Source organism: Heterodontus francisci, chromosome 14 (assembly GCF_036365525.1).
Source record: "Heterodontus francisci isolate sHetFra1 chromosome 14, sHetFra1.hap1, whole genome shotgun sequence".
Classification (NCBI taxonomy): domain Eukaryota; kingdom Metazoa; phylum Chordata; class Chondrichthyes; order Heterodontiformes; family Heterodontidae; genus Heterodontus; species Heterodontus francisci.
This window is the reverse complement of record NC_090384.1, coordinates 42643130-42659331: the sequence shown is the minus strand read 5'-3', so window position 1 is coordinate 42659331 and position 16202 is coordinate 42643130. Positions and strand designations below refer to the sequence as shown.

Here is a 16202-nt window from a genome sequence, read left to right as displayed (position 1 = left end):
CCCCCTACCCCTTACTTTAAATCTATGCCCCCTGGTTATTGACACCTCCGCTAAGGGAAAAAAGGTTCTTCCTATCTACCCTATCTATACCCCTCATAATTTTGTATACCTCAATCAGGTCCCCCCTCAGCCTTCTCTGCTCTAAGGAAAACGACCCTAGCCTATCCAGTCTTTCTTCATAGCTGAAATGCTCCAGTCCAGGCAACATCCTGGTGAATCTCCTCTGCATCCTCTCCACTGCAATCACATCCTTCCTATAGTGTGGCGATCAGAACTATACACAGTACTCCAGCTGTGGCCTAACTAGCGTTTTATACAGCTCCAACATAACCTCCCTACTCATATATTCTGTGCCTCGGCCAATAAAGGCAAGTATCCCATATGCCTTCCTAAACACCTTGTCTACCTGTGCTGCTGCCTTCAGTGATCTATGGACAAGTACACCAGGGTCCCTCTTACCCTCTGTACTTCCTAGGGTCCTACCATCCATTGTATATTCCCTTGCTTGTCAGTCCTCCCGAAATGCATCACCTCACACTTCGCAAGATTAAATTCTATTTGCCACTGCTTTACCTATCTTACCAGCTCATCTATATTGTCCTGTAATCTAAGGCTATCCTCCTCACTATTTACGACACCACCAATTTTCTAGTCATCTGCGAACTTACTGATCATACCTCCTATATTCATGTCTAAACCATTAATGTACACTACAAACAGCAAGGGTCCCACCACCGATCCCTGTGGTACACCATTGATCACAGGTTTCCAATCGCTGCGGTACATTTTCACAGGCATCTACAGCCTCAGTGAGTGTGGCAGGCTATTCTTGGAGGGGGCATTACAGTAGAGTTCAATCCTATCAGGCAGTCTCAAATGTGTTCTTCTAGGCAGGGGACACAATAGCAAGTAGGAACAGAAATACAGACTTATTTCCTCCTCTTTAGCCCATAGGCACAAAGGCCAACTGTAGTACCCCTACTGCTGAGAGTAGCCAATTCACAAGTTTAGGCTCGAAACTGGAATATCCCTGGTCTGTCAGCTATTTATTGATGTAACCAGCTTAGCCAGTGGTGAGTTCACTTTATATGTGCACAAAATGGGTACTAGATTTCTTCACAAATTGGTGTATAAACGAAAATGAACTTTTAATATCAACTATACAGGAAAGCCATGAAGTTTCTGCAACCTGAAAAAATATAGCTCAGGAAAAATACTAAAATATTTGATTAGGATCTTCTCTTCTTCTTTGGCCTCCTTATCTTGAGAGACAATGGATAAGCGCCTGGAGGTGGTCAGTGGTTTGTGAAGCAGCGCCTGGAGTGGCTATAGAGGCCAATTCTAGAGTGACAGGCTCTTCCACAGGTGCTGCAGAGAAATTTGTTTGTCGGGGCTGTTAACACAGTTGGCTCTCCCCTTGCGCCTCTGTCTTTTTTTTTTCCTGCCAACTACTAAGTCTCTTCGACTTACTTCTAAGTTAAATGCATTTTGAAGTTGTGCTACAAACGGGTTAATCTTTACAGGCAACTGTCTGCTTTTCTCCATCACAACTCAGTAGTTCAAACTGCGCATGGAGTGGCAAAAGCTGCATCTTTCTTCAATACTAAAAATGGTAAACAGCTGCAGAAATACTAAAAACTTGAAAACCATCAGATCAAGCACAGATTTTTCCCTTTTAAGACTAAATTAATAATCTTGAAAAAGAAAACACAAATCATAATGGAATTTCCCCTTCAATGGAAAAGAGTTGCTCTGTGGAAGTTTCCTAAAAAAACACTGGACTTGTGTGATCTGTGCATTCGGTGCCTGCTTGGGTGGGGCACTGCACTCACCAGGCTTTCAAACCACCCATTTTTTTTCTCCATAGACGCAAGTAGACTACCAGTTTATTTTGATCACTTCTGTTTGATGTGAAAGAATTCAATTAATCAGCAGTGAGATAAATTTGATCTGTTCAACATATTTTGTCAACAGAAACATACTGCCTAAAAGGGTAGTGGAAGCAGATCCAACAGTAACTTTCCAAAGGGAAATGGATATACAGTTAAAAAAGGATTAAAAAATGGGAAGGATCAAGAAAGTAGGGCTAAATGATTAACCAACACAAGCATAATGGACTCCTTCTGTGCTGTGATTTTATGAAATGCAAACTCAATGCCTTTGTACAAAATGCAAATAGCTACAATATGGCCACATACCCAGTGCTAATCTTCCACTCGCATAAGCACTCCAGCACACAAATGCTATCCTTCCATTCCCTAAAGTGAAGCTGCACACTAGCACCATTATTCAATTTCCAAATGCCACCACATGCCCAGCTCTGTTGCTCCATTCCTTACAAGATGCACGTCCAGAACAAATGCAAACCTAGCACTACTGGTCCATTTCCTATTGCACAGCCACATGCCGAGCTATTACTTTACCTACAGCAGCTTCCTGAATATGATTTGCTCCAAATCAAAGAAAAGAGAGCAGAGCCTGCAGGAAAGACACTGTTTCAGTTGGGCTGTCTAGGATAGCATTACATGTCTTATAACAACACAATAAATAGGAACAGGAGAGGGCCATACGATCCCTTGAGCCTGCTTTGCCATTCAATAAGATCATGGCTGAACTTCAACATTAACTTCAATTTCCCGCCCTATCCCCATATATCTCGATTCCTTTAGTGCTCAAAAACCTATCGTCCTCATTCTCGAATATGTTCATCAATAGTCACAGCCCTGTGGGGTGGAGAATTTCAAAGATTCGAAACCTGAATCAGTGGGAAATAGTCTCTCAGCAGCTGTACTGTCAACACTAAGAATTTTATATATTTTACTGAGATCACCTCTCATTCTTCTAAATTCCACAGAATATAGGCCCATTCTACTCAATTTATCCCCATAAGACAGCCCTCTCATCCTAGGAATCAATCTGGTTAACCTTCACTGGACCCCTAGGACAAATATATCCCTCCTTCAGTAAGGAGACCAGAACATTGTACTCCAGGTGTGCTTTCACCAAAACTCTATCATTGCAGCAATACGGTTATACTTTTATTCTCCAACACCTTGCAATAAACAACAATTTGCTTTCCTAATTGCTTATTGTATCTGTGCGTTACTTTTCTGTGGTTCATGTACAAGAATCCTCAAGTCCCTCTGAATACCAGCATTTACTAATCTCACCTTTTCAAAAATATTCTGCTTTTCCATTCTTCCTATCAAAGTAGTCAATTTCACACATGCCCACATTATACTCCATCTGCCACCAGCACCTGCAGTATTTTGCCTTTCTTTCCTACGGAGTTCCAATGAAGGGTCACTGACCCGAAATGTTAACTCTGCTTCTCTTTCCACAGATGCTGCCAGACCTGCTGAGTGATTCCAGCATTTCTTGTTTTTAGTTCTCTTATCTACCCTGATCCATCCTCAAAAAACGCCAATAGATTTACCAAACTCTATTTCCCTTTCATAAAACTGTGTTGACTAATAACTGTGATTTTCCAAGTGCCCTGTTACCGTGTTCCTAATTTCACTGGGGCCAGGCAACAATACATCAGGCAATCACAAACTTGCTCTTAGCCCAACATCACCAAGTTATCTGCCAAGTGGTAGAACAATCGATCAATCCCAGTTATATCAACTTTATTCTGGGGTAAAGAGTGCAGCAGCATTTATACCCACATGAGCTTTATATTTCCTCTAGTAAGATGACCAGGTTATTCAGAGAAGAGGGGCTTGACAGTGAAATCTGCGTTTTCTTTTTAAATAATCAAAAAAATGAAAAACCTAAACAAGGGAGACTTGCTATAGTTAGTCCACCTGAAATTTGGAAAGAAAACATGTAGGATAATTTCACCAGTTGTCTTCTTTTGAAGGCAAAATAAATAAGGCAACATTTTCCTGAAGAGAAAAGGAAACTTTAAAGGGTGTGTGGCAGCTACAACATGCCAAAGAAATAAAGCTGTTACTGTACATTTTCTTACCTCCTCTTCACCTTCTTCTCCTTCCTCCACCTCATACTGGAAAATAAAAGATTAGCATATTTCTCATAAAACCAAATGCAAGTCTAATATTGAAAACAAGCTTATGCACAGATATAATTTTGGAACTCTATGCGTAACTCCAATAAAATGGAGATTGAAGCCCGAGGGATTGTGCTCGACATCTTCCCATGCAATAAAGCTGCTTACTAGGAATCTCAGCAACAAAGAACTTGTTTTCTGTACATTAATGTTGACTTCTAAGTGCAACTTACTTCTAACCAATTTTATTTTATAAGCTTGAAGTGTATTCGAATATAAAAAGTTTGTACGTTTGTGAACGGTGGTAATGAGACCACGATGTCAGAACTAAAACTAATACGTTGGAAGTGTGATGTTGAAAGTTTACCAGATCAGAATGGCCAATTACTGTGTTTAGGGATGTTTGCCCGATACATGACCTATCTAGTGAGTGATCACTGGGAAAGCTGTAACTGAAGTAGAAGCAAAGTATAAAGATTAGAATTGCGGTACTGTAAAAGCAGTTGTCTGCCCTCATCTTATCCTAGTCTAAAGAAAATGCACAGAATGCGAACTCAGCAAAGCTTACAATTTAAAAAAAAAGACTGATATCAGTGTAAAATTTAAAGACGGACCCCAAGGAAACCATTCTCTGTACTTTTACAAACTCATGTTTGGGCAAGTATATGAACATCCCACACTCACCCAACACTAAGTTTCCTTTCAATGGAACACAGATTACAGCTGCAAGTGAGCATACTAATCTAGATGTTTAAATAGTACTGGACAGATGACAATTAAACTTTTTTTTTACAAGAGCGTAAAGTCCAACTGCCTCAGGCAAGATTAGTATCAGTAGATGGTATAGGAGGCATAATACTCCTTATAATTCACGACAGAGTCAGCCTTCATCTTAATGTAGAAAATTATTGCATCTCCTGGTGCAGGAAAACATATCTTGAAATCAAAGATGTACGGAGATGCTAATATTTATAATAAATAAAAGTAATAAATAATCTATGTCAAAAGGAAAATAATTTAAATGATAAACTGCAATACAATAAGCAGCATAAACTGAACAGAGAAAAATTTAGTAGAACTATATAAAGCTTATTTTTTTCATGGGCAATTAATAAATTAACAGTAAGATAGAGTTTATATTTAAATACAAATGCACTTATTGGGAGCCAAGTTGTGGGGAGCTGAATACCTATTTTAAGTTGTGGCCAAAATAGATCTCACCCTTAGATGCATCAGTGTGCCTACTGTATGCTAATGACTTTGCTACCAGTCATACAACCTCGTCTGCTGCATCTCCTTGTTTGCTTACAATTTCCCAACACTTGTTCCCATTCCACATCACAAAACCATTCGCCCTCATTTTGCAGCCTTTATTGCACCCAAGTAATTAAATTATCAGGACAAAATAATACGATTCACAATAATTAGGTACTTTACAATGTGCAACCCCTGCCCCCCTCCGTGATCTCCCCCAATCTGCTGCCATCAAGTGGCAGTGGTTTCAGCTTCATGTCCCCTGCACTCAAATTCTCAGCCTACACCTTCTATCTTTCTCAAAATTTAACTCGGCCCACTTGTCCACCAACTCTTCTTCCCAGTGTTGCTCAATCATCATTGCCTCCCATGAAACACCTTGAGCTGTTTCATCATGTTAAAGACACATTCTAAGGAAGTTAGTATCTGACATCGTGGCGAACTGCATTTCTTTTTGAAGCAGACTTTTATTCTCTGACCCACTCTGTCCCCAACACCAAAGTAGTTTTTCCTACACTCTGACACATTCCTTGGCTGAGAAGATAGGGAAGGCAAGTTAGACCCACTCAATAACCAGGCACTAGGAATGAGCAATGTGGGCTGCTTTCTACTAAAGTCAGTGTTTCATCTGCACTACATTCAGGTCACTAAACATACAAAATCGAGGCAGGAGTAGGCCACCTGGCCCCTCGTGCCTGCTCCGCTGTTCGATAAGATAATGGCTGACCTGATCTTGGACTCAAATCCACTTTCCTGCCTGTTCCCCATAACTCGACACTTATAATTCAACTTGAATATATTCAAGAATTCAGCCTCCACAGCTCTTTGGGGGATTAGAGAATTCCAAAGATTCATAACCCGAAGAAATTCCTCCTCATCTCGGTCTTAAAAGGGCGACCCCATATTCTGAAACTATGCCCCCTAGTTATAGATGTCCCCACGAGGAGAAACATCCTCTCAGCATCTACCCGGTCAAGCTCCCTCAGAATTTTATGTTTCAATAAGATCACCCCTCATTCTTCTAAACTTTAATGGATAAAGGCCCAACCTGCTCAACCTTTCCTCATAAGACAACCCGTTCATCCTAGGAATCAATCTCGTGAACTTTCTCTGAACTGTCTCTAATGCAAGTACATCTCTCCTTAAATAAGGAGAACAAAACTGTATGCAGTACTCTAGGTGTGGTCTCACCCACACCCTGTACAGCTGTAGCAAGACTACCCTATTATACTCCACCCCCTTGCAATAACTAACATCCATTTGCCTTCCTAATTACTTGTTGTACCTGCATGTTAATTTTATGTTTCATGTATGAAAACACAGATATCTTGGACAGCATTCTGTAGTCTCACCATTTAAATATTTTGCTTTTCCAATTTTCCTACCAAAGTGAATAACCTCATTTTCCACAACATGCTCATCTACCAAATTTTTGCACACTCACTTAACCACCTCACAACTTGCTTTTCCACCTATTTTTGTATCAGCAGCAAATTTGGCTACAACACATCCGGTCCCTTCGTCCAAGTCACTAATATAGACTGTAAATAGTTGAGGCTCCAGCACTAACCTGTGACACCCCACTAGTTAATTTGCCAACATGAAAATTACCCATTTATCCCGACACTGTTTCCTGTTGTTGTTCTTCTTTGGCCTCCTTGTCTCGAGAGACAATGGGTTAGTGCCTGGAGGTGATCAATGGTTTGCGAAGCAGCGCCTGGAGTGGCAATAAAGGTCAATTCTAGAGTGACGGGCTCTAGGTACTGCAGATAAAATTCGTTGTTGGGGCTGTTACACAGTTGGCTCTCCCCTTGCGCTGCTGTCTTTTTTCCTGCCAACTGCTAAGTTTCTTCGACTCGCCACACTTTAGCCCGCTTTTATGGCTGCCCATCAGCTCTGGCGATCACTGGCAACTGACTCCCACGACTTGCGATCAATGTTTCCTGTTACTGAACCTTTATCCACGCTAATAAATTTACCCAACATGAGCTCTTACCTTAGATTAGATTAGATTAGATTAGAGATACAGCACTGAAACAGGCCCTTCGGCCCACCGAGTCTGTGCCGAACATCAACCACCCATTTATACTAACCCTACGCTAATCCCATATTCCTACCAAACATCCCCACCTGTCCCAATATTTCCCTACCACCTACCTACACTAGTGACAATTTATAATGGCCAATTTACCTATCAACCTGCAAGTCTTTTGGCTTGTGGGAGGAAACCGGAGCACCCGGAGAAAACCCACGCAGACACAGGGAGAACTTGCAAACTCCACACAGGCAGTACCTGGAATCGAACCCGGGTGCCTGGAGCTGTGAGGCTGCGGTGCTAACCACTGCGCCTTGGGATAACTTTTTATGTTGCACCTTACTGAATGCCTTTTGGAAATCCAAATACACTATATCCATTAGTTCCCTTTTATGTATGCTGTTTGCTACATTTTCAAAGAACTTTAATAGGTATGTCAAGCACTATTTCCCTTTCACAGAACCATACTGACTGATTGTTTGCCGTACGATTTTCTAAATGCCTTATTACTTACTTAATAGTAGATTCCAGGATTTTCTCCAATGAAAGATGTTAGGCTAACTGGCCTATAGTTTTCTGCTTTCTGTCTCCTTCCTTTTTTGCAGTTTTCCAATCTGCTGGGACCTTTCCAGATTCTAGGGAATTTTGGAAGATTATAACCAATGCATTCACTATCTATGCAGCCACTTCTTTTAAGACCCTAGGAATGCAGGTCATCAAGTCCAGGGGACTGGTCAGGCTTTAGTCCAATTAGTTCTCCTAGTACTTTTTCTCTTGTGAAAATGATTGTTTTAAGTTCCTCACTCTCTTTTGCTCCCTGACTTTCTACTATTATTGGGATGCTTTTAGCATCTTCTACCATGAAGACAGATACAAAATATTTGTTCCAAGTCTCTGCCATTTCCTTGTTTCCAATCATTAATTCCCCAGTCTCTTCCTCTAAGAGACCAACATTTACTTTAGCTATTCCCTTCCTTTTTATATACTTTTAGAAGCTCTTATTGCCTGTTTTTATATTTACTCTCAAACTAATTTCTCCCTCTATCTTCTTTTGGTCATCCTTTGCTAGTTTCTAAAATGTTCCCAATCTTCTGGCCTACCACTAATCTTCACAACATCGTATGCCTTTTCTTTCAATTTGATACCATCCTAAACTTCCTTAGTTAGCCATGGATGGGTCATCCTTCTCGTAGTCTTACTTCGTCAAATGGAACATATCGGTTGAGAACTTTGAAATATCTCCTTCAATGTCTGCCACAGCTTATCGACCGTATTACCCTTTAATCTGTTTTCCAAGTCCGCTTTAGCCAACTGTGGTTCATACTTTTGTTATTGCCTATATTTTAGTTTAAGACACTAGTTTCAGAACCAAGTTTCTCACCCTCAAACTGAAAGCGAAATACTATGTTACGATCACTCTTCCCTACACAATCTTTCGCTATGAGATTGATTAATCCCGTCTCATTGCACATTACCAGATCTAAAATAGTCTCTTCCGTTTGATTCCATAGCTCATTGGGAAACTGTCCTGAATACACTCTATGAGCTCGTCCTCAAGACTACCCTTGCCAATTTGATTTGTCCAATCTATACGATCAAAGTTGCCATGATTAGTGCAGCATCTTTCTTACAAGCCCCATTATTTCTCGATTTATACTCCCCTACAGTGTAGCTACTGTTAGAGGGCATAAAGACTACTTCCGCCAGTGACTTCTTTCCCTCACTATTTCTTATCTCTACCCAAACCAATTCTTTATCATGATCTTTGAGCAAAGATCATTTCTCATTACTGTACTGATCTGGTCCTTCATTAACAGAGCTACCCCACCTCCTTTTCCTTTCCGTCTATCCTTCTGAAATGTCAAATTCCCCTCCTAAGTGTGCAGTTACCAGTTTTGGTTGTCTTGCAAGTACATATCTGTAACGGCGATCAGATTGTAGCCATATATTTTTATTTGTACCATCAGTTCATCCATCTTATTATGAATGCTTTGTGCAGATAAAGAGCCTTTGATTTTATCTTTTTACCATTTTTCCCTACTCTGACCCTATTTCTTAGTATGCTCTTATGTTTGTACACGGTCTCTCGTTCACACTCTGGTTATCATTATCTATATTGCTAACTTGCGCTATTACCTTGTCCTTTCTTTAACTTTCTAAATTTCCCATCACTTGAACCCTCGCCAAACTAATTTAAGTTAAAGCCTTATCTACAGCCCCAGTTATTTAATTTGTCAGGACACTGGTCCCAGCACAGTTCAACTGAAGCACATCCCAACAGAACAACTCCCTCTTTCCCCAGTACTGGTGCCTGCGCCCCATAAATTAAAACCCATTTCTCCCACACTAATCTTCGAGCCTTGCATTCAACTCTCTGATCTTGTGGCTCAGGTAGTAATAAAGGTTACTACCTTTGCGGTTCTGCATTTTAATTTAGCTTCAAGCTGCTCATACTCCCTCAGCAGAACCCCTCTCTTAGTCCTATCTATGTCACTGGTATCTTTGTGGACCACAACAACTGGAACTTACCTCTCCCACCCCAAGTTCCTCTCAAGCCCCGAGGAGATGTCCTTAATCCTGGCACTAGTCATGCTCTCGGCTACAGAGAATAGCGTCTATCCTTCAAGCTATGCTGTCCTCTACTACTACTACATTCCTTTTTACTAACCCCAATTTGAATGGCCCCCTGTACCATGGTGCTGTGCTTAGTTTGATCACCCTTGCTGCAGTTCCTGGTCTCGTACACACAGGCTGCAAGAACCTCGTACCTGTTGAACAAGTGCAAGGACTGATGTGTTCCTAATGCTATGCTACCTGCTGGATTCCTATACCTGCATCACTCGTAGACACCACACCCTCCTGCCCACCACCACAGATCAAATCTGAAGTGCTTAACCGAAGGAGTCTGACTGTTTCCTGAACTAACTTTCTCCCTCTCTGATGCATTAGAGTCCAAAGCTCAGACTCCAGATTAACTCGAGCTGCAGACACTTATTGCAGTTATCGTTGTTGTGACTCACAGATATCCACCGATTCACACATGCTACAGCTGCAACACATCACCTGCCCTGCCATCTGTACTGTATTTTATTTAACTAATTAGGTTTTCAATCTTTGAAATATAATTTTTGTCTATGTGATAAAGCTTCAAAACCTGAAATACAGCAGAACGATTTTTAATTTGCAATTATTCCTTCTATCAACACTTTCTTCAATCAAGAATTTACATCTCAGCACTACTTTCCCAGATTAAACATTTCATCCCAGGAGGAGCAGTCTTCCCTTGCCTTGGACTACCAGTTCAGAACTCCAGATATGTATCCATTCCCTGCTCAAACTAATCCCAGATTTTCTGTTAAGTGCTTGGTACAAAGTGATCTAACACAAGTTAAAGACACCCAGCCAATGTTACTTGAGCACACAAATCAAGGCTAATGCTCCAGTGCAGTGCTGAGGAAGTGCTGCACTGTTAGAGGCGTCACCTTTTAGACAAGACATTTAAACCGAGGCCCCATCTGCTTGCTCAGATGATGTAAAAGATCCCATGGCATTATTCTGAGAGGAGCAGGGAAGTTATCCCTGGTGTCATGACCAGTTTTATCCCTTAATCAACATCATAAAAACAGATTACCTGGTCATTATCACATTGCCTTTATTAGCCAAGGCATAGAATATAAGAGCAGGGAGGTTATGATGGAGCTGTATAAAACGCTAGTTAGGCCACAGCAGGAGTACTGTGTACAGTTCTGGTCGCCACACTATAGGAAGGATGTGATTGCACTGGAGAGGGTGCAGAGAAGATTCACCAGGATGTTGCTTGGGCTGGAGCATTTCAGCTGTAAAGAGACTGGATAGGCTGGGGTTGTTTTCCTGAGAACAGAGAAGGCTGAGGGGGGACCTGATTGAGGTATACAAAATTATGAGGCGCATAAATAGGGTAGGTAGGAAGTAACTTTTTCTCTTAGCGGAGGTGTCAATAACCAGGGGGCATAGATTTAAGGTAAGGGGCAGGAGGTTTAGTGGCGATTTGAGGAAAAATGTTTTCACCCAGAGGGTGGTTGGAATCTGGAACACACTGCCTGAAGGGGTGGTCGAGGCAGGAACCCTCACAACAGTTAAGTATTTAGTTGAGCACTTGAAACGCCATAGCATAGAAGGCTACAGGCCAAGTGCTGGAAAATGGGATTAGAATAGATTGGTGCTTGATGGCTGGCACGGACACGATGGGCCGAAGGGCCTGTTTCTGTGCTGTATAACTCTATGCTGTTTGTGGGAGTTTGCTGGCTGCATGTTTCCTGCATTACAACAGTTATTACACTTCAAAAAGCACTTCATTGGCTATGAAGCGCTTTGAGACGCCCGGTGGTCATGAAAGACACTCTATAAATGCATGTCTTTCTTTCTATAGTCTGAAAGCTCAATTTTTGTTTCGATGGTCACCCAAGGATTTTGGTAAGGTCTTAAGTGAATGCTAACCTCTGCTCCCAACAATCATAAGGGCCAATTTCATGAGATATCTAGCTGCTGTCTGCTATTCTGCTACCCAGTATAAAGAAGAAAATGGTTTCAACTCTGACCAGACCAAGCTATAAGAAATTAACACAAGAAATAGGAACAGCAGTACACCATAAGGCCCCTCAAGCCTGCTCTGCCATTCAATACGATCATGGCTAATCTTAGGCTTTAACTCCCATTTTCATTCCCACTCTCCATATCCCTTGATTTCCTGACTGACCAAAAATCTCAGCCTTAAATATATTCAATGATAGAGCATCTACAATCCTCTGGGTAGAGAATTCCAAAGATTTACAACTTTTTGAGAGAAGAAATTTCTCCCCATCTCATTTCTAAATGATCAGCCCCTTATCCTGAGACTGTGCCCCCATGTTCTAGATTGTGCCTTAAACTTTCTATGATTCCTCAGCAAGTGCAAACAACCTCAGTGTCTACCCTATCAAGTCTTTCAGAATCTTCTAAATTTCAATGAGATCACCCCTTGTTCTTCTGAATTCCAGAGAGTATGGGCCCAAATTACTCAGCCTCTCATCACAGAACAATTTTCTCATCCCAGGAATCAATCTAGTTAAACTTCGCTGTACCACCTCGAAGGCAAGCATATCCTTCCTTAAATAGAGAGTTCAAAACTGTGCATAGTACTCCAGGTGTGGTCTTACCAAAACCTTGTATAACTGTTGCAAGACTTCCTTATTCTTGTACTCCAGTCCCCTTACAATAAAGGCCAACATGCCATTTGCCTTACTAATTGCTTGCTGAGCCTACATGCTAACTTTCTATGCATCAGCCTTCAGCCCATGGCTTTTGATAAATTGATGTGGCACTGGAATGGATCCAGAAGTTAACAATCATCAGCAGCAGGTTATGAACAGTGCAGAGACTCAATGTTTAGTTTGCCAGCTTCACTGTGTCCAACAGCCCTTATGTCTCTCTCCTTCCCACCCCTATGCTGTGCTTGATATCATTAGCAAAAGTTTATTCCCCAGCCTGAACACTGGGGAACTCCACTCAGTATGCTGCCTACCCTCATCCTGCATTCCTTAAGTTAGTCTCCTAATAATTAATTAGTACTTTCTTCCTTCAGCCAATTTATCTTCACTCTTGATTTCCTGCTATTTCTCCTCCAGTGTCCATCCTTCATCAGCAATTTCATCAAAGGCTTTTGGAAACCCAAGTAGAGATATCTTCAAAGAAGTCAAGGAGGTTCATCAGGTAGGATCTTTTAATCAAAAGCTATTTTGATTCCTAGTTATTAGATTCTTATACAGATATTCAAGTTAGTCCCCAATGATCATTCCATTATTTTAAGGGGTTCTCAAGTTCAACTGATAGGTCTGCAATTACACGGATCATAACTGTTCTCTTTTTCCAATATTGATACTTTAGCTTGTTTCAAATCTGGTGTAACCTCTACAGTATTCATAAATTTACTTATACTGATTGTTAACACTGATCAAACTTTGTCCTTTGCTTTAATATTCTGATAGACATCACCTATCCGAGGACATTCATTTGTTTTGACCCTTTTAAATTATGTAGAACCAATATCTTTTATGTATAGGTCCTCAGCTCTGCACAGGTCATTTATCACTGCAGGGCATGGTGTTTGACTAGTGAATACTTCAAGGAAGTACTCAAATGGAATCCTTGAAGGTTCTCAACTCTTCTTTATCTGTCACTTTGCTTTTGTTTTGAAAACTTATCAAAAATAACTGGCCACAAGTTAGCAATGTACTCACATCCTCATCATCATCTATAGCTTCTCCAGTGAAATACAAAACTGCTCGAGGGACTATCCGTTCACGGAAAAAGTGCCCAATTTCAAAATCTGTAGCTAAATTAAACTCTGAATCTTCATCCTAGGAAACAAGAGAAAACGTTGTTAGCAACTATTCCGAACTGTGCAATATATCTAATTACCAGTATGATGTGATACTTTTGCTATGATTCAAGCTCCAAACAAAAAGTTTTTTTTACATAAGGTAAAAAAATATCCACTCCCACAGGCAAGTTTTCGCTCATGTACCAAAACATGACTATGCAAACTCATCTGGGAATCTGTTTGCAGAATGTGCAATGATCTCTCATCAAGAAGACATGTATGGAAACACCAGTGTGTTCACTTAATCTCTCCCAACTGCCAGACTATATCTCTGGTTAGAATTGCTAATTACATTTATTGATGAAGAAAAAATAAAATTTACAATATTCAATTTGCCATCCGCATTTCAAAATAACAAATGTCTAAGCTCTAGGAGGTCTCAAATGCTTCATTTGAACCAGACACTGGGATTACAGTTTCACTTGAAACTGGAGGTTTATTGAGTGCTCTACTGACCACCAACTCATGAACTACCCAAGTAGAACTACACTGAAAAAAAAATTACACCAGCCACAGCTATACCTCTGACTCTGCTCTGAAGTGCATAGAGACAAAATAAATTTGAGAAGGTATCCTACATAATTGACAGTCAATCACAAATAGGTCTCAGATTTGTTCAACAGATACCAGCCCAAGTACTTCACAGCCCTTCAGGACATGAGTAAATTTTAAGAACCTTGCTTGTAGGACCCATGACAAGACAAATCCAAAGACCATGGGACAGATGTACAAGCAATTGATGGCCTACTGATCAATCCTATTGTTTATCAACTGGGAAACATGGCAATGATTTACCCTGATATGCATGTCTAGTAGTAATTCATTGTATTCTCACATTTCCATTCATACAACAAAAAATGCTCCCACAATGCATCTGCAGCAGCCATTTTAAATTGAATACAATGTAGGCAAGTTAGAAATTCCCATAAAGAAATATTCACGCAATTAAATTAAATGGGACAGATCTTTGATGTGTACAGCCACAATGGACTGTGTCATTTAGAGTAATGCTGTATATTGGACTAATAAATATTCAGAAACAGAACTCAATGCTCAACATTATTGGATTTTTGGATCTCAGCAGCACTGCTACAGCGAGACCCTAGGCAGAGGCCAGGCACCTGTCAGAAGGCTGATCACACCTCCACCAATCTCTCACACATCTCTGCGGCCTGAGGGCAGAATGTAGAAAGTGCACGACAGAGAGAAGACCATAAAGGGAAAAGAGCATGCCTGACTCAATATCCCTAAAGCAAACACTTAATTGCAATTAAGGAGCATTTTCATCCTACTGCTGAGGACCCCCCATCCCTTATCCTCAGATGCACTATAAAAGTACTCACCATTTCTGCCTCACCATGTCCAGAAACTGAAAAATATAAGAGAAAATAAAGTCAGTTTATTTCTCTGCATTGGAAGTCGTCTTGGGGTAAGGAACCAATGTGCTGGGCAAGACGCACAAACTAAGAAGTTTAATAAAAAATCAGACAGCAATTAATACTGAGCTGATAACACCTACACACCAGGGTTGAAACTATCCTTAAAGACCTTAGGACCTAATCAATTAACAAATTCAATCTCATTTCCCCCACCCCCATCAAGTTATGGCTGGGATCAGGATCCAAATTGAGGATGTGACCTTTATGCTTGTTTTGAAATCTATATTCAATTCAATTAGATTCTTTGAAATACACCACTCTATTAAAATTGTTCAGTAACTAAACTATGGTTTAAATCTAGATGAGTACACCTGACTTTTGGTCCTCGACCAGCTTCTAAATGAACAGCTCCTGTAATGTAGCCTTTAAGAATGGGAGCAAGAGCTCCTTCATTGGAAACAAGTGAAATCGATTCATCCAATATGTTTTAACATATTCTTTCATCGGAATCTACTGATTTGTACCTGAATGAATAACCTTAGCATTAAAGCAGGCTATGTGCCTGATCATGCTAACAAGTTGTGAGATTAATGTAGTTCCTACTTAGTGAGGCTCAGTACTGAAGCACTGCTGCTTCCTGTTGGCTGACAACTTTATCACTGCTGTAACTGCAGGCATGTTAAATACACACACCCCTGTTCAAGTATTTCTCAAGCACTTTACAGGCCGACTGCATTCCTATCATTTCAATGGAAAGGCTTGGCTGATCAAATTCCACTTACACCTCTGTCATTCCCCTCGTTGCTAGGGGAATGTCTTATTCATTCTTAAGAAAGCTCTAACATTCCTCAGTGGGTGTGAAAGCTGACAAGAGGAAACATGTTATTAAGGAGGGGGAGGGTTCATTAAATGTGTAAAGTGGCAAGATTACTGAAATGGATAATCTCATTTGGTGGAGTACCTCCACAGGGATATATAAAAAAAGTGGTGTTTAATTGGAACAAAGTTATTTCTGTTTTGTGGGAATAGACTCAGAGCCTGTTGGGTCAGGAAGCAATGGTTTGTTTCCCTTTAAGTCCACAAGTTACTTTTAGCCAGTGCTTCATATTGTGCATTATTTGTTGGGAA

At 40.7% G+C, this 16202-nt stretch overlaps 1 protein-coding gene across 5 annotated transcripts in view; it reads right to left on the bottom strand.

Annotated features, from left to right (window-relative positions):
• nap1l4b (nucleosome assembly protein 1-like 4b) overlaps positions 1-16202 on the bottom strand; it is a 131375-nt gene that overhangs the window by 15204 nt on the left and 99969 nt on the right. For 4 of the 5 annotated variants that reach the window (XM_068046080.1, XM_068046076.1, XM_068046078.1 and 1 more), the window contains exons 11-13: positions 15039-15064; positions 13553-13672; positions 3971-4006 (exon numbers count right to left, since the gene is read on the bottom strand). In XM_068046080.1, the coding sequence (XP_067902181.1) occupies positions 3971-4006; positions 13553-13672; positions 15039-15064 (182 nt within the window). The remainder of the gene's footprint in view (positions 1-3970; positions 4007-13552; positions 13673-15038; positions 15065-16202) is intronic. The other variant, XM_068046081.1, reaches the window with a different exon arrangement.